This window comes from Mycteria americana, chromosome 24, assembly GCF_035582795.1.
Source record: "Mycteria americana isolate JAX WOST 10 ecotype Jacksonville Zoo and Gardens chromosome 24, USCA_MyAme_1.0, whole genome shotgun sequence".
NCBI lineage: Eukaryota > Metazoa > Chordata > Aves > Ciconiiformes > Ciconiidae > Mycteria > Mycteria americana.
In genome coordinates, this window is record NC_134388.1 from 1602935 (window position 1) to 1624621 (window position 21687).

The following is a 21687-nucleotide window of genomic DNA, read 5'->3' on the forward strand; positions in this document are numbered from 1 at the left end:
TTCGTGCCAGCTCTGAAGGCCTGAATGGAAGAGCGAATGAGGAGCAAACACACTCCAAGGAAGAAACAGAAAAAGAACAGCTGAAGTGAGGGAGGCTGGGTGAGACAGACAGGGGAACGGGGCTGTACATCTCATCTGTTGCTTTTCAGAACAGGATGGAATTTCTCAGAGGAAAGACCTTCCACTGGTCACTGTCATTCAAGATCCTATGCTGCACATCTCCTGATAGTTTCACATCTGCTTGGCAGAAGTTTAAACAGAAGGCAGTGTCTTTTAACAGAGGGGAGGACAGGACAGCGATCACAAATAACGCTGCTGGCTTACTTTGTTTGGCTGCTGCAGAAAGGGCTACATTTGGCACGTGAGCAATCCTCTTCTTTTCTCCTGGCAAAGAAAGAGAGGCCTTTTGAACGGCCACAGCCAGCTGTGCCGCCTGCTGCTGAGCCAGCTGGATCCTCTGGTAACAGACTTCCTGAGCGGTGGGGGGACGGTACGGCCGGATTACAGGCTTGCTTGGGACCTCTGCCTGCACAGACAAAAAGTTTCAGAGCCAGCATGCTTGCCTGCTCAATCCCCAACCTCTGGCTTCCTTTCACCCAAGAAAGGTCTCTTTTCCTCAACCCCAACCTGTTAGCAAATACAGGGTTTTCAGAGGAGAAGATCCCACCCATCTTCCAGAACAAAATATTTAGTGTCACTCACTGAAAAACATGACGTTAATGATTCACCCTCAGGCAAGGCCTTCCAGCACTCTGGCATGTTCCTAAACTGGTAGGTGGTATTTGAACTGCTTGTTTAATGGCATGATGTTCCCCATCACTGTGCCTAAACCACTTCTGGACTCTGTCAATAGTCTCAGCTCTACAGCCTTGCACTAGAAGATGAATCTAGCCCCACGCTGCCCACTGCATGCTTCTTTAGTTTATATCGCAGTGAAAGAGTGACCAACTATTCTCCATGCCCCTTTGCTACACGATGCTGAGTTTTCCAGCTCTCTCCCTCTCTGTCTTTCCCATGCTGAAGAACCAGTGCCATCTACCCTTGCATTACAGCAGCTCCCCACCTCTCAGCAGCCTTGTTTCAGGCCTCTAGTTCCTGTAACTACTTAAAAGTCTCACATATATGTGTTTATGGGATTAGAGCATTACATAAACTGAGCTCTGAATTTTAAACAGGCTCTGCCCCTGCCTACTTCTGGAGGCATTTCACTGCTTCAGCCGTTACTAGCACAAACAAGTTACACATGCATTTTCTTTGATGTCCAAATTTAGGTTGCAGGAAAGGTGCCAGAAATTATGTCAGCAAAGAGAGAAGTTTTCTAGCAGCAGAAGCACAAGAGAAGCAGCAGTAGTACAAACTTCTCCACACTATTTAATAACCTTTGAAATATGAGAAACAGGCCTTCCCTCCTGAAATTTCTTCAGAGAAGGGTGCGCTCGCACAGCCCATGTGTAACACAGCGTTTCTGAGACTGCAAATTGGGGGCAAGCTGGCACCTCCTGCATTCCTGGTCTCTGATGCTGACACCAGCTTCTGGATACCAAACTGAGTGCAGTCAGCCATTAAATTATAATTACAGACTTCCGAGCAGGGCAGGACACTCATTTTCTGCCTCACCTTCAATTCCTTTGGCCCGCCATTTCCCCTAGCAACTAAACTAGAACTCAGCTCCCTCCCCTTCTGCTTGCTCAGTCCTTGAGCTATAAATCACAAGCAAGACTGAGCAAATATTCGACTTGGAGGGACACAGCAAAGCACGAGCCTCAACTCTGTGCATAAAAGCAGCAGTTCAGGTCTTACGGCACCTCCTGAACAGACGTGGCAGCAGCGCCGAGCTGAGATACCGCAGGGAACGCACGTCCCAGTGCGTGCTCACGGCCGCTGCTGCTGAGCACACCAGATCGGTTCTGTTTGCCCATGCAATGGCTGTGCTGGGGCTCACATCTTTGGAAAGCATTTTGGGATCAGCTGTCACATTAAGAAAACGTATTTAAAGATTCGTACATGTCTAAAACGCACCTATTTACAATAAATATTTGAGTTAATGAATTTTCAACCCATTTGCTTCAGTCTCTTATCTCATCACTTTGGAAGAAAGGGCCCTTATCAAAACACGTGAACTGGCTGAAGATATGTAGTTAAATAAAACGCATTGTATTGACCTCAGGGCTTCAAATTATTAAAAGCAAAGAAACCTTTTCTAGGCAGAGAGGAAAGGAAGAACAATTAATTTGGACTACCCAGCTCAAATCAGTGCGTAAGTCTCCACTCTTATCCTGCTGGAACATAAAACTGACTAATCTGTGCCTAGCACCTGGAGGGAAACACATTAAACCCTCAGAGAAAACATGAATTAAAATCCCAGTGAGAAAGAAATAAAAAAATCAGAATGTCTTCCTTACCTTTTTTTTTTTATTATTATTCTCCTCTGTATTTAAAGTATTTTCACAATTGTGAAAGAAGAGTATCAAACAAGATACTGTTGATATCTTGGCTGATTCAGAACAGATATATATAAGGTAATGGTTTTAAACATCTGACAAAATTCCTATAGCTATCTTTTAGGTCCACAAGACAAAGAAAAGTACCATCAGACACAGACTGACCTTGTGTCCAGTTAATTGTTATCTAAGTGATTGAATGAAGCTATACTGTAGAAAAATGAACATCTCAATCTATCCCAATGAGTTACAAGGTGCAAAATCCATTTACTCTTCCACAGCTTACCCCTGGACAGTTTATCAGAGTTTTGCTGCCATTTGTAACAGATGCCTAACCACGTTTTTCAGAAATCAGAAAGGGGAGGAAAAAAATCTGACATAGAAGGATTCCAGCGCAAACAACTCATATGCTACTGCCTGAACCTGGGACTGCATCATTTTCCAGCGTCATAACAGGACAGAAAATCCTCACTTTAAAGAATCTAAATTTTTGCTTCTAAAAGCTGCACTTACATTTCCTTGTTTGACAAGATGAGAGATCCTTCTTTTTTGGCCAGGAAACAAGGTAGTTAAATTATCTTCTGTCTTTTCTTCATTTCCTTCCTCTTTGGATATCTGGAAAACAAAAGAACAAGCTTCCAAAATTGAATAGACTTGAAGATCCTTCTCAATGAGCAGATCTGAAAAATCTCCTTTTGGGTTAACAGAAAGTCCTTGCAGGTGGCAGGTGAGAACAACATGTGGTCAGCTGCTGAACTACTAAAACAAACCTTGTTTTGAACCCAAGAGCCACCAACGAAGCCAGCAAACAGCAGCGTTACAGTTCCCACCCAAGAGGTCTCTCCACAAGCAGTGCACTAGGCAGCACTGGCATGATTCAGGACAGCCTCTACCTGCCACAAGAGACTTGAACACCCTTCTGCCAGCTGCTCACACCTCACCTTTCATGTCGTTCTTAAAATCCAGGGGGTTTGGGGGGATTTTTTTGTAAGAACTTGGGAGCTGACTCATTTCTGCCCTTGTATAATGTGCTGCCAGAGCAGGTCCTGAAAACCTGCTTGACACCAAACCACAGTTCCCCCACTCCACATTTAGGGAAACATTTCTCTGCAGATTTATCTACAGCCATATCTGCAGAAAGACTGCGGTGACAAATCCCCGGGTCACACGCTTGTATGGCCGGAAACCCAGGAGGAAGTAACAGCACCTCTCCAGCTACAGCTACTTCTGAGCTAACATCTCAGACTTGCTGCTAGGGGGAAGAAACCACTTTAAAATCTTCCTTGAATTTGACTTGGCTGTTCATTTATACAAAACACACTTCACAAGTTTGTTTTTCAAAACTCTAGCTGCTCTCCAGTCAATCTTGCTTTCAGTTTTCCAACACAACCCCTGGCAAAGCTCTAAGCAGAGACAAGCCTTGCAATCTCTTAGAAATTCAGCGACAGAGCCGAAGGCTGGATTTGGGGATGAGCTCAGACTCCACTTAGGCTGAGCTTGTGTTCATCACCACAAGGGCATTCTGGATGAGCACTTCATACTGAATCACTTCGCTCTCTAGGAACTCGGTAAGTCTGTTAATTCAGTTACACGCCTAAATAAACTCTCTCACAAAGCGGTGGAAAAGTACCGCACTGCCCACATGTATCTTCCCTCCGGACTAGCACATTACTGAGACCAAACGACACGGGCTCCATCTACAAAATTATTCCATAAACAAAAAAAATCCCCGTGACCAATACTACCTGCCAGGAACGCAGCAGGGAAGCAGGTACCTACTTACAAACACTCATCTCACAAAGAAGGACCCCTCCGCTGCAACGCTTGTTCCTTTCCAAAACAGGGGGAAACTAAAATTTTAGTGCAGGGATATAAGGTAAAGCACATGCAAAGGAAATACACGTGGCTGCTGACAGCTCCATGCCAGAATTAACTGTTTGCAGTGAGTGGCAGCCCCTGGTTCAGCACTTTCTGAATTCAGTCCATTTTGAATCATCCCGTATTTGGAAAGCTCTAAATGGGTTAGTATTTCCCACTATAGATTGTGTGCCCTTATACTATTTTCACTTAAACCAGGCAATTTGAAGAAACAAAGCCAAAACAAAGCACTCATTTCTAGCCAGGAATTACACTAAACACTGAAGAAAGCAAGCTGAATTTTAAACAAGCAAAATCAAGTAATGCTTAATAGTTCAGAAGAAAATCGTTACGCACAACTGCTTTATATAGTTTCTTCTACCAAGGCATTTCACACAAGTGTAAAAAAGGTCTTTACTTGTCAGCAACACAGACTTCTCTCAGAACAGATCGGGGACTTTATTGCAACAGAGTTCAGCAAAAAGCTTTAGTCCAGCTATTCTTTTCAAAAGATGAGCTCTCCTCCCCACGCTGCAGATCCCGGCTCACTTTGTCCTCCACATACAGATGGTCATGAATGGAAGAATTTTGCTCACGGCCACTTCACCCACCCAACTAACAAAAGCCTGAAAACCAGCACCAATTCCTGATGCCATTTTTAGAATAAAAGTCAACCAACAACTATACCAGGAGAAACTGGCTTTCCCCCATGCAGTCGCATGGTTCCCGCTGCACTCACCCTGCCCCTCCTTCAGATCAATAATCCCAGAGGGAATCTTGCTGTGTTTGAAAGGGGTCTAAACTGGAACACACTGGAAGCCCTGATGGAGTCCCAGTACCTCCATTATGTTTTGGACACAGGACAACTGCAGCTGAAGCCACTCAGTAATTCCTTGGATAGACGCAATCGGCCTTTGGCACCCCTGTCCCCCCCTGATTTTGTCACCTTGCCCCACTAAGCCTCCCAGGTTATCCAGCTGACTCAGCAACCCCGAAACCTCCATACTGCAGTCAGATGTGCCAGACGGATAACGCTAGAGACAGGTTTGGGGTGTTTTCTCAATGTTGCTGAATTTGTCACCTTTTTCTTTTTTTAAAGCTCTTTCCAATCCAATTTCCTGAATGCTTGCTCTGTACGCAAGCAAAATCATCCCAAGCAGAAAACCCAGGCGTGCTGGGTTGGCCAGCAAGTCAAACAATCCTGCCCATGCACAGGCGGCTGCTCCCAGGATCGAGGGTTTGCTCTTGCTGCCCAGTCAAACTCAGATGTCAGAAGATGAAGGATGAGTTTTGTCTGCTCCTACTTCGCTGCCTCAGCGGCTGTCAGAGGATCACTGCCAGCAGCTGCTTTCTAGCCTTTTACACTTGCCCTGCTCTGTTTTAATCTTGGAAAACAAGGGTCTTGCATCCTCTGGGGACCACCTCACAGTCACTGGCAGAAGCCTTTTTATGTAAATGCTCTCTTTTTACCTCCTTATTCTGAACCCCCTTGTACCTTTTGAAGAAGTTTTACCCTCCATTTCTTATTTGCGCCACCTACAAGGTATCCAGAGATCCTCATAAAAATATCTGCAGTATGCTTTTAAAACAGGAAACAGTAATTTGGGGAGTCTCCGAAGAGTCCAGTGCCAACTACATCGACTTACTTGCACCAACACGTTGTCCTGGTTCTACCTGCCACTACGTTCCTTAAACTATGCTGCAACCAGAAGGCATTGCCCAGATCAGCAAACTTGGATTAGCTTTGCGACACCCACAACATACTCTCTGAAGCCTTTTCTACAGCCATCCAGGCCACCATGGTTCTTAGGCCAGATGTGTAGTCAATCAGATTCAGCATTATACAAGTACATACGGAATATCGGTCTGACCTAAGCACTTAGCTATGATGAGTGCTCTAAAGATAACGGAAGGCCGAGGCATACGTAAAGTTGATAAGGGGGATTCATACTGGAACATGGAACGTCTAATCAAGAATTACCGTCCCTGGGAGCAAAGCACATCCTGGAGAAATATTTAAGCTAATTCAGATGTTTTGGGACAATCTGAAACTGCTAGCAGAAGTGCAATAAGGAGCACCCTTACGCGAACTATCCTCATTATAATACTAAAAATCACACCCCTGGAGCTGGAGACCCCAGCCCAAGCAGAGACCCCTTCACCTCTGAGCATACGCAGGATATTAAAGTAGCACTGTAGCTTTAAGATTGAGACAAGAAAATGTAGATCAATAGAAAACGACTTTGCATAATTACTTATGCATATGTATAACTAGACTGGATAAATATTGTACCTGCATGAACGAGCGGGGTGCTAGCTTTGTGGATCTACCACCTAGCACCCGGTCTTGCACAAAACTTGAAATAAACTGATATCTCAGCTCTGTGTGCATATTGGGTGTTGCACACCAGGTAACGAACTCCATTTGTGAAACAACAGATGGAGACAGAAGTAACTGATACCCTTGAAAGCTAAAGGCCTTCCACACAAAAGGTAATTGAATCCTTACATTTCACAGCAGCTTTCAATCCAGCAGGTAAATTCAGGTGCAAACTCTTCAAAGCACTCAGTCATGACAAGGATGAGATTCTTCCAACATATGGAGTGTCCCTCTGTAGCCCTCTTCAGCTACTTGAAATAAGCAACACCACTAAACCAAACCAGAATCCTTTCACATTTAGATGCGAGAGAACCAACCAACCCAAACCAGCATTACCTGTTTCCCCAGCCTTCCCTTGTCTTCAGTTTTCACATCCGTAGATTCATTAAAAATCCTGAGACACTCTTCCATTGGATCTGACTCAAAGTCCAAGTCTTTCTCAAGGATGGAATAATCAATGTCATCAGATGTCGAGGAAGACGACGACGACTTTGACAATTTAGAGCGCTTCACTTTCTTTGTCCCTTCATTTTCACTCTCAGAGTCTGAACCACAGTCCTCGCCATCCGAGTCTGAGCTCACGTCAAGTAACGTGGATGGCAAAGGCCGGCCTTTGTCATCGTCATCTCCACTCTCATCACCGAACAGGTCAACATGACTCAAACTCTGCTGCTTCCGACCTTTCTTTGGATCTCCTTTTTCTGTAGAACTGATCTTTTCTTTCTTTCGCTCCACTGCTGGAGTCTTGGCCCCCTTCTCTTTGTTTTTACGATCACAGGCTTCCTTACCATTTTTCACATCAGCTGTTTTCAGCTTGGGGTCTTTCTTGCTGCTCCCCAGCTTCTCCGTACTAGAGCCTTTGATAACACCCTCACTCTTGCTTTTCCCTGAACTACTGCTGGTGGACTTGGATTTTTCTTTCTTAAGCCCATCCACTTTTTCTGACTTTTGTTTTTCAGGTTTCTTTAAATTCCCATCAGTTTTCACTTTGACACTTTTATCTTTGCAGTTTTTCTCTTCGTTCCTGGTTTTTAATTTTTCTTCTTTCTTCAACACTTTGTCTTTTTCTGTATTTTTACTTTTCTCCTTCTTACCAACCTCACTGAGGCCAGGTGTTTTACTAACATCTGATTTCTTCCTTTTTGTTTTGTCTTTTGAGTCTTTGTTTTTATTTTCAATTTCCTGGTCACTCTTACCAGAACACAATTTTGCTGCTTTTGCATTCTTGTCTGGTAAGTTTTTGGCAAAATTTTTCTGTGAACTTGGAAGGTCTTCCACACCATATTGTGTTGCCCCTTCTTTGCTATCCTGGGAAGCAAAGTCATCCAGTTTGGTGCTCTGCTCTTTGTTGGATAACCCGTCATTTGATTCACTTTCAGAACCAGCTTTTGATTGTGAACTAACAGAAGTTGGCTTATATTCCACATCAGCCTCATCTTCAGAGGAAGAGAACCTGGCATACACTTCATAGTCATCGGGTACTTCACAGAGCTTCTTTCGCGATGGAGAATAAGATTCCTCATAACTAGACACCCTACCCCTTTTAGACCCCTTTGGCTCCTTTGTTGTGGCTTTGCTCAAAAGCCTGGCTGAGTAATTTGAAAGTGGGTCATATTCCAAGTCTGTAGAAGGCTTAGAGTCATCAATCACATATTTATTGTTAGTGACAGTACTACTGTATTTTTTATTCTGTACTACAGCCTTGGGAACATATTCCAGTGAGCTACCTTTAGATCGGGAAGTATCCAAAGTGTATTTACTTGACCGGCTAGCAGCAGCGAGAGGAGTAGGGTTGTAGTCTGAGTTATTATTAAAGTTGTAGCTACTTGGATTATATTCTAAGGAGGTAAATGAATCATTTTGTGTCCCAGCAGCTGACACGGGTGTATTCGAAATGAGCGAGGATGCCTCTGAAGCACTGAACTCCTTTGTCGTTTCTAGCAGCTCCTCATACTTTTTCTGCTCTCTCTCAACTTCATTTTTGACTGCCTCAATGGCCTTGTTGACCAGCTCCAGCTCCAGAATACCGGGCGTCACATCTGTAATGTCAGCCAGCGCACCATCCTCTGCCTCCAGCGAGGGCCTCGGAAGCTCTGGATTGTAGGGATCATAGCCTCGTTCTGTAAAAGAGAAGGAAAAAATAATTTACTGCCAGCAATTTATGTAAAATTTTCTTTGAAGTAAAATTTAAAAAAAGGTAAAAAGGTCTTTTTAAGGTCTGCTCTCATCAAAACCCAATACTGAAAGACACTACCAAAAGCCATGTTCTTGCCACCACAGAGTAGACGTTTGATACTGAAAGCCACCAGTGACATTCTCTGGCCAGCGGCAGGTGTGTGGCTAGACTAATTTTACAAACTGTTCCTGGGTCTTAAGGACTAAAGATCTATTAACAAAGTGCTTTTATTACTCATGGAAAAGCTCTATAAATTAAAGAGTCTTTGGGGCACCAAAGAATAATCACTGTATTAGGACCAAGAGGAGCTGAGTATGCGCAGAATTATCTGCTTAATTCAATGAAGCGACCAAGGGAGGAAAGAGGATTCCAGTACGAAAACTGTGGATTAGGTTCTCATTTATTGATGCCAATGCCTACAGCCCACTGAAAGCCTCCAATATTCCTCAAAGCTCAGTATTTCTCACAGCAGCTGCAGGAAAACCAGTCTTATTTGGACTGACAAACCGAGTGCTGCCAATATAAAAAAACTACAGGTCCAAAGGCAACACAACGCAAGCACACAGAACAACCACCAAGACAGGAACATTAAACACCCACAACATTTCTCTTTTCTGACATTTGTCTTTTCAGACAAGTCCCTTAGGTGGCCTCTCTTACACAGGCATTTCTACGACTACAAACAGAGGATACGGTGTGACCACGCTGCATGGCTCTTCTGACCACAGCTCTACAGGAGAGCTTTTGGTGAGTGACGGTCCACCCTATGGAACAATATGGAAATGCTAAAGCAACCCATCCAAGGGACAGCTTACAACTGGAGGGTCCAGTAAAGCTCATCTTGTAATATTCATCTTGAAAAGGACATGGGAGCAGTTGTCACAAGTATAAACGCTCTCCACTTTCTGCCACGGTGTTCCAAAATCTCCCACCTACCTTTCCCACTCATGGTGAAAAGGAAGGGAAAAGGACATCATTCGCACGCGTGTGCAGAGTGACAGGCACCCTGCTTGCCAAGGAACAGGCAGGAAAACAACTTCACCTTGAAAAATTAGACTAGTAATAGAGGAACCCAGCAAAAAAGTTGACTGCATTTAGCAAGCTAACAGAAGCTACAGGTAAGTTAATGGCTGCTTTTTTACTTTGAACAGTTTTCCATCCTTGTTTTATCATAGTGTCTCTGGATGCTGCTATTCCAGAGGAACTTTTTGTTCTTTCCTAGAATGATAGTAGTAAAACTGGCTTTCCAAGATGAATGTGTAGAAGACAAAACAATAAGCAGAGAGATAAAAGACAGGAAAAAACCCAACCTCTCAGGTCTAACAGGGATGAGAGAATTTCTTCGAAGAGCCAGAAACAAACAGTGTTTACAGGAGTCGTTTTTACTATTCTCACAAGACTGAGTTTTTCCTTGGGTTTTTTATTTTTTGGAGAGGATCCATGAACGCACAGCTCCCTTTGGTAATAAGAAAAGAACCTGTCTAGCAGTTGGCAGAACTAGCCTCCAAGCAAGCAGAATAATGGAGACTGGGTTAAAATAAAGGCGGTGGTTTCATAAAACACTTTTTACCCCCTTGGGTTTGCAAAGTTTTTTTCCAAACCAATTAGCTCCTGATTGAGCAGGGACTCTGGGCAATCGCAGCATGATGTCACCATCTTCCAAAGAACAGTCTGAGCTGTGCTCAGGACCAGAAACGTGGGGAAAAGGAACAAGGAGATATATTTCTATAACTAGCTCCCCCTCCACCTATTGCAAAGCGCTTTACAAACAAGACACAAAGAGCATTTCCAAAACTAGCGTCTGTGCTTCCCCATTACAACGTCCAGCACAGCTCACACCCTGGGGGAGAGAGGGAGGGAGAAGGTAGCAAACCAGAGCATCTCAGTGGATGGCGTACACCAGACAGACTGATATCCAGAGCCTCATTAGAAAAAGAAACCACGAAGAAACGCAGATAACTAGGAAAAAACAGGAACAAACCTAGATGCAAAAATCATCATCAAGGCTAGTATATATAAACAGATTATCAAAATAATTAGGTATAAATATTAGCCTAACAGCTGATAAAGAACAGAGTGCCCTCCATACCCACCACCTCATTTCTCACCACTTTGCGAAACGTCAGCTCCATAGTGGTAGAGAAGACCAGTGCAGTGAAGTCAGGAGGAGTCAGCTATTACCCTCTAACTCAAGATGGAGACCTAAAATTTAGCACAAGCATTATTAAGGGAACAGCTGAAAGCCTGGTAATTTGTGCAGAGATAAGTATTAGGTGGCCTATAAACAAACAGAGGCGAGAACACAGAGTCTGGATCTAAAGACTTGCCAAAATAAAAAAAAAAAACCTCTGGATCTAAAGACTTGCCAAAATAAAAAAAAAACCAACCCTGCCACACCAAACAAAACCCACAACAAAACAAAACAAAACAACCCACCAAACTACTCAAAAGACATCTTGTCCACGCAGAAAAGCAAACTATTTTAAAAAGCAAACTATTTTAAATATATCAGGACACAGAGAAAGTAGAAGACAACCTAAGCACAGACCTGGTGCCTGATTCTCTGCTGTTCATCTACAGCATAAAACTAACTTGCACATTGTCTTTCAATGGAATGACCAGATGTAAAAATACATTATAATCTCTGAGAATGCCAGCAGGCTTTGAGATATCGTCATGGAAGAGCTCTTTTGTAGGTGTGTAGGAGGCCTGATGGATCACCCAAGCGCTGCTGATCAAAGGCTACCTTTTCCATGAAAGACACTTGTCTGAGGGGGCTCCACGATATTAATCAGGACTGTCACCTTTGGCCATGATGCATTTGCAGATAATGTAGCGGAAATACAAGCAGAAAACAATACAATACCTCTTTGGTTTTGTGTATATGCACGCACATATATAAATATATATATATATATGGGGAGCCATATGCACACAAGTCCCCAAAGTCATGAGAAATTAAATATGCTATCTGAAATCAGGCCACCTTTTCAGATGCCCGATTATGCTCCTAAGAACCCAGGAGAGGAAAGGATCTCTGGGCAACTGAGCCCAGTCCCACATAGGCAGGCACCCAGCTACACCCACACACCCCTTCTTACAACCTGGATACAAGATTCAACGCAGTCTTTTTCAGCTTTTGCATTTATTCCTCTCCATTTCAAACACTAATATGAATAGCCATGGTGAAAAGAAAGATTACTACAAGATGAACTACACTGGTTTTGCTATTCTGTTTGCTATTCATACAAGATGTCTGCAGTATTTCTGCTGAAGCAAAATGAGTAAGTGAGAGGTACCACGTAGTGAAATAACTCTTTTTGGATGGATGTAAAATTGAGAGTCTGCACTGTCCTCTGAGAATCACGAGATAATGAGACTTGAGATGACAACTCCTTATAGGATTGTGAACTCAACTGCTATCAGGACACTCTTTAAAATACATTACTTTATTAAAATAGTTCGCACCTCAGACATATGAAATAGTCCTTCTGAGACACAAAAAGGTGAAGTTAACATCAACACTATACAAAACAAGTTATTAATAATTTACATAGGACCTCAGCAAACAATTCATTTAACCTAGAACTACTTTAGAATATACCAAAATGAACTGCACTTAAATCAGCCATTTCAGCACAGAGTACACAGAAGTGTAAAACAAGATTCTTCCAAAAAACCAAGGTTGATTGGGTTTTTTTTTTCTGGTTACAGTCATGTTAGTTCTGGGAAACGAGGCCTCAGTTCTGAGGTGGAGCTGTTTTATTACAGAGCTTCTATAAACTAGCGACTCCTTGCTGTACACTGGTCCTTCTAGTTTGTGCAACAGGCAAAGGCAGTAAACAAAGGCTGACATTAAATGAATAATGGGAGTACAAGGTCACCTGTTTGATGTTAAAACTTATTTTACAGTGAATCATTCTGGAGAAAAAGATGTCTTTTTTTTTTTTTTTTCTCCCAAGCACCCTACCAGAACACATACTTCAGATGCTTTAGATACAGAAAAGCCCAAACGTACGATGGGTACCAGTCGTTGTAAACCTGCAGGTTTCAGAAGAGGAGTCAAGCTCTTGCATGCATGTGGGGCATGGATGACAACTACCTTTCTTCCAGATATAACACAGAGCTGCTAAGCAGCAGCAGCTGCTGCTAAACAAAAGGGAGACAAAAATTAGAAACTTCCAAATTTGCGGCAATTTGGATCTCAAAACGGAAGGGTTTGCTGGCCAAGCTGCAGAGGGACCAGCACAGGCCAAAAGACAGCAAACCTTTTCAAGACCCACCGCTGCTGAAGTCACCCATTTTCCTGGGTCACCTGGAGCTGGCAACAAAAGGTGCATTCACCGGGAGATGAGGAAGGTGAAAGCTGTTGGGAGGCCTCTTTGGAGGAGAAAAAAAGCAAAAAAGAAAAAAAAAAAAAGACTTTTATTTTAACGTCATCAGAACAGCTTTGTTAGCTTAACAGCTTGCCTGTGTTTACAGTGCCAGTACTTAGCAAATGGACAACCTCTGCGATTACAGAAAAATTATCACCATTGGAAAATTATTTTAAGCTTTTCATTTAATGCTTCACAGAAGAGACAGTGGTTTCTCAAGAACAAAATGTTTCAAAAAGGCTTTACCAGCAGGCTGAGTTTTGCTACTCTTCAGAATTAAACAGTGCAAAAGAAATGGCAGGTTTTGGCGAAGACCTCATTTGCGAGTACCCAAAGCAAATTTCCAACAATTAATTTAACAATAATATCCAACCACCTGGAAATAATTAACACTGAGATTTAAAATAGTACATTTCAAATAATTATCCAGAGTAAATGGGTTAGGAGGGCAGGTAAGAGAAACATTTCTTCCACTTGAAATATAACCCTAGTCCTTGTGCTGGTCTAAGAACATAAGGGAAGCAAGGTTTGAGAGGTCTAGTCCAAGCTGGCCTCTCCTTATGCACCCCACTCCTTGCATTTGTTATTCCATGAGAGGTATTTGACGCACATCATGAACCAACACGGTCATTTCTTTAGTGGAAAAAAGGAAGCAAATACGAGAAAAGAAAGTCTTATATTAGCAAGGCTGAAAAAAGTTTGAACAGTCATCCATCACACTGCGGTATTTTTAAACCTGCTGTGACAAAGCCGGTTTAAGTTCAGGGTATGGTTTCACCAGATGTTGTCAGCCAACATAAGTGCTCAGTGCCACTGAAGGACCGTTTCGGTGGGCCGAACTGGTTGACGAGGGGGGTCACCGGAGGGTGTCACAACCACCATGAGGAGGGGTGGATCACGCCAAGGGACAAGAGCAGCCAAACATCATCCTCGTACAAGCCATAAGCTGTTTTCTCAGCTCAGCCGCGGGAGACTGCCGACACACTGTGGCCGGAGAGGAGACATGGACCTGCTCGAGTGGGTTCAATCCAGCAAGGGAGCCGCTCCAACGTGGGCCGTGTCACTCCCGAGCAGGCAGCGTTATCAGGGAACGACTGACTCGGGTAGGAAACTCACTTTGACAGGAGGACGTTAGGGCACACCCTTCAAAGCAGCTCAGACAGCAACATCCAGGGAAACAGTACACACCTCCTAATTTTATTCAAGAAAACACAATTTTGTGCAGTTTTGCCTCTGGCGCAGCAGAAGAGGCATCTAAAAGGTCCTCAAGCCTACTAAGTATGGTAGCTTCACCCTCTTGATAGCCTCACAGGCAGTCCTGGAGGACAGCTGGGACCGCCACTGTTTGACACAACAACACTAGTTAAATCCAAGGATACAAAAGCCAGAACAAGACGGTCTGGCCCATGCAAAAGCCATCATTTAAATTCCTCCATTGCCACAGTGATTTACAGTCCCACCCGCTCCAGTGCTAAAACAACAGCAGTAGGCAAAGAGCATTAGAGGCATGTCAAGGTCTGTGAGAAATGTAATGTTTTCCTAAGGGGAAATCACACCATCGATACATTTCTCCCATAACCTAGGAAGGAACGCGAGAAACATAACTGGTGTATTTGCCAGGAGAGGGGCAGAAGCAAAGGTTGGCACCCCAAATATCACGATTGCTCCCCAGGCTGCTACCCCGACCCCACAGCCTGTCATCACACAGGCTAGAAGGTGTCTCACCGTTTTAAAATCGATGATACATTAATCTGGATATTCAATGTTTGGATTCTTTGGAGATCTTTCCATTCCCTCTCTCATTTTAGCTTTAAAGTTATTCCTCAATATACAAGAAAAGTTGAAATTCTGTTTGGGGAAAAAAAAAAATTAACGGAGACTTATTTTTTCTGTTTCCGAGAAAAAGACAGACCAGAAAACATTTCCATGTCCTGTACAAGTGCTAGGTAAAACTAAGGATCTACTCCAAAACTTAATTAGTAGAGCAAGTCTTCTTTTCAAAGAAGCAGAAGAAAAAAAATAAATATTTCAAGTATTCTGGTGTCTTCTTTTCTCTCTGTTCAACTCCGCCTTGAAAACTTACTTTGACCAGCATGGTCAAAAGCAGTAGCACTACTCCTGACCCACCAGTCCCTTAATTTTCCAGCCTTCCTCTGGCTTGCTCAAGATAAGTTATCTTCTCAACACCTGTTTTATTTCTTTAACTATTTTGGGTGAAAAATTCCCATTTAAGAACAAAAACCAACAGTATTTCAATACAGTCACAACTGGGCACTTTGAAAAACAAAGTTAAAAACTAAAGAAAAGTACCTTTCATGCTATATTACATTTTAAAACTTCAGCTGTGACTTATGAAGGACTAAAACCAAAACTTAAACTGGTTTTAAAACCTGTCCAGCTTTAGATAACTCAAAAGCTGGAATTAATACTTTGCAGTTCTTTTACAACTCGGACACCTGCAGCTCCACAGACTCTTTTAAGCAGCTAACCTAACGCAGTCCCCGATTCTCAGCACAGATCCTCTCTTTAATAAAAAGGCTAGATCTCACAGAGAAATGAAAATCCTCGTGTGACTAAACCCTCCAAAGCAGAGCTGAGCTTTCTGCACAGTCCGTGTATTTCAGAGGCAGATGCAACCCTGAGGACCAAAGTCTCACGTTAAATGAATGGCTAACACGTGAAAGCCTCTCTGGAGAAGGCACTTCTCTCACAGCTGCTTCTTCATGTACTGCAACCCACACAAAAACACAAGTTCACTCCACAGTAAGCCAAAAATTTCAAAGAATTACCTGAGTTCCCCGCGGTTAATAAATATTGCAGATATTTGTTCATGCTGTACTTGAGGCTTTTAATATCTGCTTGGTACTGCTAAGACACTCCGGCAAAGGCTTATGGCACAATACCACTGACCATGTGCTGACACAGCACTTTCTGAGCTGCAGAGATAATTAGGGCAGGACTTACCAACCCAAAGTCCCGCCTTCACCCTCATTTACTCCCAAGTCGGACTGGGTTTTACTCGAGTGTCTGTAGGGGCTTTTTGACTGTTTTCTTCTTTCCTAGTGCTACTACCATCATCTTGGGGGATTTTTTGACATCTTACTTTCCCCACTCCCCAACCGTACACGTTGCTTTTTATTTGATTTGAGCAACACAAGTTGGCAAGCACAGAGGTTTCCCACACAGCGATCCCCAGGGTCATGCTCAGCGATCCCCTCGTCCTGCCGGGTCCCCTCAGCAGCGTGCTCCCCAGCCGGAGCCCAACACCACTCCACTTCTCCAGCCCCGCAGCCCACGCTCAGTCCCAGCGGGGAAGGAGGCTGCAGGGCAGGGAGACGACCTGGCCCTGCCTGTCGGTGCGTGCCTGCCTGCAGCCCAGCGCTGCTGCCTCTCCGGTATTACGTGAGCTGACACGCCGCCCCGGCGCCTCCGACTCGCCTCGCCCAGCACAGGGCAGCCCGGGAAAAGTGGTTTGGGAAACCCTGGACTAGGGAATTGTGCTTTCCACTTCTCCAGCGCTAACACAGCACTGTGGTGTTTGACTAGAGGGAAAAAAAAATCAGAGGAAGCGTTTAAATGTCAGGTAAGATATTCCACACTGGAGAGAGAAACCCTGTAAGAGCAGACAAAGGGCTCCTGTGGTGGGCAGAGGGGAGCCCGGGGAGCTCACAAATGCCACCACAAGGCTAGTGCCTCTGACACCCAAGCAGGTTGCTGCACCTTTAGCTTTCAAAATCCTTCCGGCTTGACAGAGAAGATTTGCTCCCACCTCCTGCTTTTCACATGTCTGTAACTGGAGCAAGGAAGAGCCGCATGCAAGCTGAGGGCCAGCTCTCCCCACAGCCACACTACCACTTGCAGAAAGACCAAAAATCGGAAGTGCCCTGCCAGCCCACACTGAAATCCCGACACATAAAGCAGCTGCACCTGCCCACCCACAGGAAAACTGCCATAACTGACAATTTAGTTAAATGACAAGAAATCCCTCATCGCTGGAAAGCCATGACATTGATTTACATGAAAAGACATGTCCTGACCTTACCGTCAAGTGAGTTTTCTATTCTTCATTTCAAAACTCAGATAAAAAAAACCATCTGCCGGTGACATTTTGGTAATTACTGTCCTAAACACAGACTGGGGCGGGGGGGGGAGTCTTAGCAATGCCCCCCCACGCAGTTCATGGAGTAGAGCACCCGACACCGAACCACCCGATTTCCTCTCTCAGTGAAGAAATACCGAAGGCAGTTTATAAGTTTCCATTTCTGCTCATTCAATTTCCCTGTAGCAAATGCAATAATAAAAGCTCTTTCCTACAAGAAGCTGATCTTGCACATCATCAACTACAGGAAGGAAAACGCATCTGTTAAAGACTTTTTTTTCATCCTTTCTACACACGGCGTGAACCTGCACTGCAATATAAGTAATACAAAGGCAATCCCAGACAGTGCCGAGTTTAATGCGCAGCCCCTCAGCAATGTGCTGACAGGTGAAGAAGACAACGGCCTCGATCCTATGGTGATGCATGGGCTGAAGATGAGTAAACTTGGGTTTTAACATTTAAAGAGTCACTTTAGGTTTTACTAAGTATCATTTTGCACAGCATTTTATATACAAGTCACAGCCATCCCATGCGGCTGCTTTTCAGCTGAAGACTATGAAGAAGGGAGAGGTGAAGTGCCTTCCTGCATCAGTGACAGGATCAGCAGAGTTAAAGCTGGGGAGATAAGCCCAAGGATTTCTCCGCACCTGACCTGGGCAAACAGGAGCCAAACGGTGTTACAGCGGCTTACTTGTGGGCTGGGTAGCATAAACCACGCAGAGGTGAAAAACTCAGTCGCTGCATGGTACCACACAAACCCATCCAGTCACCTTTCAAAGATGCAATCTAGATCTAATCTTGCCCATCCAAATAGAAAATCCACACGGCAAGAAAAACGCTCCACAAGCTTTGGACCATACCAGAAAACTGCCAAGCAATTGCCAGTACACACCACCCTAGAATAAAGTATTTCAAGGCAGGGTGCTGAAAGCCTTGCTCTTCCCATCTCATGCTAACACAAGGACCAGAGTAGACAAAGAGGAACTCAGACCCCCAGACCTGGACGCAGCTTTCTGCTCTGGGTTCAAAAAACATCCACCTCTTAAGCAACTCCTGACAGCTGCTATCAAACCCAGCAAACCAAAGAGCTGGTTTCCTTAAGATATTTATGAAGAGATGTATTATGCTCCTTTTATGTCTTTCAGCATACTCGGGACCTAGACTTTAAAGAGACTTATTTTTCTCCTCTACAGCTCTTGAAGAGACGCTTTTAGGACTGAAGGCAGTTCTTCCCTCCTACTTACACAGCACGCTTTCAAAGCACTTCACACACATTCAATAATCTTTTCATCCTGCTCTGAAGCAGGTGGGGTTTAGTCATTTTGTAGATGGAAAAAGCACTTCAGCCAAGTCAGGATTAGAATTTGCAATCTCCAGATTCCCAGTCCTGCACAGGCTCGCGTCCCATTTCTCAGCCCACCAACACTGCCATGGAAATACCACATCGGTGCGTGCTACCGCCCCAGCACCTTCCTCAGCTTTCAGCCAGCCCTGAATTTCCACAAGCCTCCAGGTAGCCACGCTCTTTTACCACACAGGCAGATACTTGCAGTAAAGACACTGGAATAGATTTTGCATATGAAGTATCATACGTTTCAGAACCCAGTTCAAACGTGCCCTACGGACCAGACGCATCACGCTGGTTCCCTCCTCACCCAACAAGTTTGTATTTACTGAGCTGCTTTCAGAGGGGAAGAAAAGGGAACGTCTGCTACATACAAACAGCAGCAGACGGGCGAAAACTCAGTCGTCCTGCTGCTGCTGATCTCCTAACAGGCACGGAGGCCTCTTCAGCACTATCTCCCAGTGGTTGGGACTGTAAGCACACTGTATGAAAAATAAGGATCATATATTACAAACATCTGAACACTATGCTCTTCAGGAAGTTCAGAACGGTGAGAAGGGCAAAGAAAAAGGGAACAGTGCTACATCCCACTAATTCCTCTTTTCGCCTCTTCTCTGCTCCATCTGGCACATGTCCATAGCCTCCTCCCACCACAGCCTGGCAAGACCAGCTCCACTCCTCTGTTTTCAAAAGCTATTTTCAAGGCTACAGAAGATCTGCTAAGAGTTTTGGGGCTACTGCCAGTCCTACGGTGATCCTCAAACATCAAAGTCAACACCAGCCTTGAATCAATACGCTTAGCAGGCTGGTTCTTTAGATGTTATCCTTTTTTCTAGGCACTATCCCAGAAAATACAGATCTGCACCGTAGCTCTTGGTGTAGATACCCACCTGCTCTGGCAAAAAAATTATGCTTTTAAAGCTTATTTATCGAGTGACGTGATTAAATAGGTCAAATATGCCCAAGTGCGCTGTTATAAGGCTACTTTAAAACAAGACAGGCAGTTTCACTTATGTTGGATGGAGAAGCTGCTTTCAAGAAGATGGTTTCTTGGTTGCTAGCTAAACTACTACACCCTCTAGTGTAAATCTTAAATACGTCCTTCCAGACTAGATGAGCTTCAGACAAAGGAAAAGACAGGAGCCCTTCAAACTGAACCCTTCAGGTGAAGCTAAGCCATAGCACTGCTTAAAAAATAACTGCAAAAGTGTCTTCTGCTCCTACAGAAATCAGGCACTTTACACAACCCCGCTGAAGTCCTTTCTAAAGACAGCATTTCGCAGCAGGTTCATCACTCATTGTCCATTTCTCAATCGAAATCAACATAGAAAAAATGGCTGAAGCCCAACACTAAGCTGAGGCAGAATTTACAGATCCTTGGTTATGACAGCCGTGCCATGCGTTAGATGCCAACAGCTTGGGAAAGAGGGCAGGAGCGCACACTGAACCGGCTGAGGGGAGCGGGAGACAGCGGGCTGGAAGTTAAGCCTCAGGATCCCGCTTCTTTTGCAAGCGGCAGACACTTCACCTAGGAAGACTAGACCCATGCTTATACCTGTTGTTTTACAAAAGCCAGAGCTTCTCTAAGAGCCATAATACAGTAAGTAAACCGCTCTGACTCCGCAAAACACAAGCTTTCTCTCCTGGGTCACTACCACATCCAAGCCAGGCCTAACAAGATTAGCACTAGGATCATTTCTTTCTTGTCATTCACACTCTGCTCTTACGTTAACACTTTTCAGCCAGTATTAGAAGCTGCACACACTTTCCAGGTGCACCAGGAGGTTTTACTAAAGACCAACTTTCACTTCCCCATTTTGAAAATCAAAACCAGCACCAGCATTTATTTAGTACAGCAGCATCTGTTTCAGGTGGCAGACCAAAATAAGCAAATCTAGTTCCAAAACCGATACTCTACAGATACTTAAAGACAAACAGGAATAGTACACTGAAAGTTAATTATAATATCAAGCATCTAGAGGACCATCCTACAGGGTTCTAGGGAGCTTTTCAAATTCAAAAGAACACTGAAAGAGGCAAAAACTTTTGTCTTTCTAATATGGTATCTGTCTGCCTGTGACAGCCCTGAGTATACTTCCCTTATTTTAAACTAAACCATAGTTGTGGTAAGTTGACCTGGTAACCAGGAGACATGAAAAATTAATCATCTTCCAAACTTGTGAATAACCCAAAGTTAAGCAAGCACAAAAAAAACATGACAAGTTGTGCTTTATTTTGACAACTTCTGCTTCAGGTTGTTAGAGACCACACATACTAGTAAGCATACCTAACTGAAATAACAAAGCTTTAACAAAAAGAAAGCAAGCAGCAATCTACTAGGGAGAAGAATGAAGGCTTTTCTCTCCAAATAAAATAAGCAGATCAGCAAATAACATGTAAAACGACAAGAGTTGCTGGAAGAATGGAGGAGAACAATAGCTCACTATCTTTTTTGTAGCGAAGCTTCATTTGAGAAACCTGGCAGCACTCCATGCCCCTCAAGTCCCTCATTGGGAGGGGGCCTGGCTCACAGCAGCTCCCCCACGTCACCCCGCCAGCAGGACCTGCCTTGCAGCACTGGACTAGAGAACACATCACCTCCAGCTCCCAAAACCCATGCACCTCCTGAAGGGTTGTGATGGCACAGCAACTCTTAGCAGAGGTTGGAAAGACTGCCCTGACATCTCATTGCCACGTGAGCTGGGGTGCCTGGAGGGACAAAGAAAGGGATCAGAACAGAGCTGCCCTTCTGCAGCCTCCATCCCGGTGACGAGAGACAGCCTGTCCTCAGGCAATCGGACATTTTGGAAAGCTGCTCCCCACCACCTCTGTGTCAGACAGCAACTATGGGATCCAACTGACGACGACGAGGAGGAGACACCCATCTCTCTCTCACCCGGTGGGGCAGAAAAGGCCCTTCAGGCCCTCCTTCGGAGGCAACAAGAGGTGACAACCAAGGGCCCAGAGCCCGGGCAGGGCTGAGCACCGGCAGACACAAGAGCTCAGGGGCGAG

At 44.3% G+C, this 21687-nt stretch overlaps 1 protein-coding gene and 1 long non-coding RNA gene across 2 annotated transcripts in view; both read right to left on the bottom strand.

Annotated features, from left to right (window-relative positions):
• REXO1 (RNA exonuclease 1 homolog) overlaps nucleotides 1-21687 on the bottom strand; it is a 42640-nt gene that overhangs the window by 20269 nt on the left and 684 nt on the right. The window contains exons 2-4 of the mRNA XM_075524594.1: nucleotides 7015-8798; nucleotides 2955-3056; nucleotides 325-526 (exon numbers count right to left, since the gene is read on the bottom strand). Of these exons, the coding sequence (XP_075380709.1) occupies nucleotides 325-526; nucleotides 2955-3056; nucleotides 7015-8798 (2088 nt within the window). The remainder of the gene's footprint in view (nucleotides 1-324; nucleotides 527-2954; nucleotides 3057-7014; nucleotides 8799-21687) is intronic.
• Nucleotides 12341-21280, bottom strand: LOC142420545 (uncharacterized). Its single transcript, XR_012778773.1, has 4 exons — nucleotides 21119-21280; nucleotides 16020-16772; nucleotides 14956-15078; nucleotides 12341-14421 (listed from the first exon to the last, which is right to left on the bottom strand). It is a non-coding gene; the product is annotated as an uncharacterized LOC142420545 (long non-coding RNA).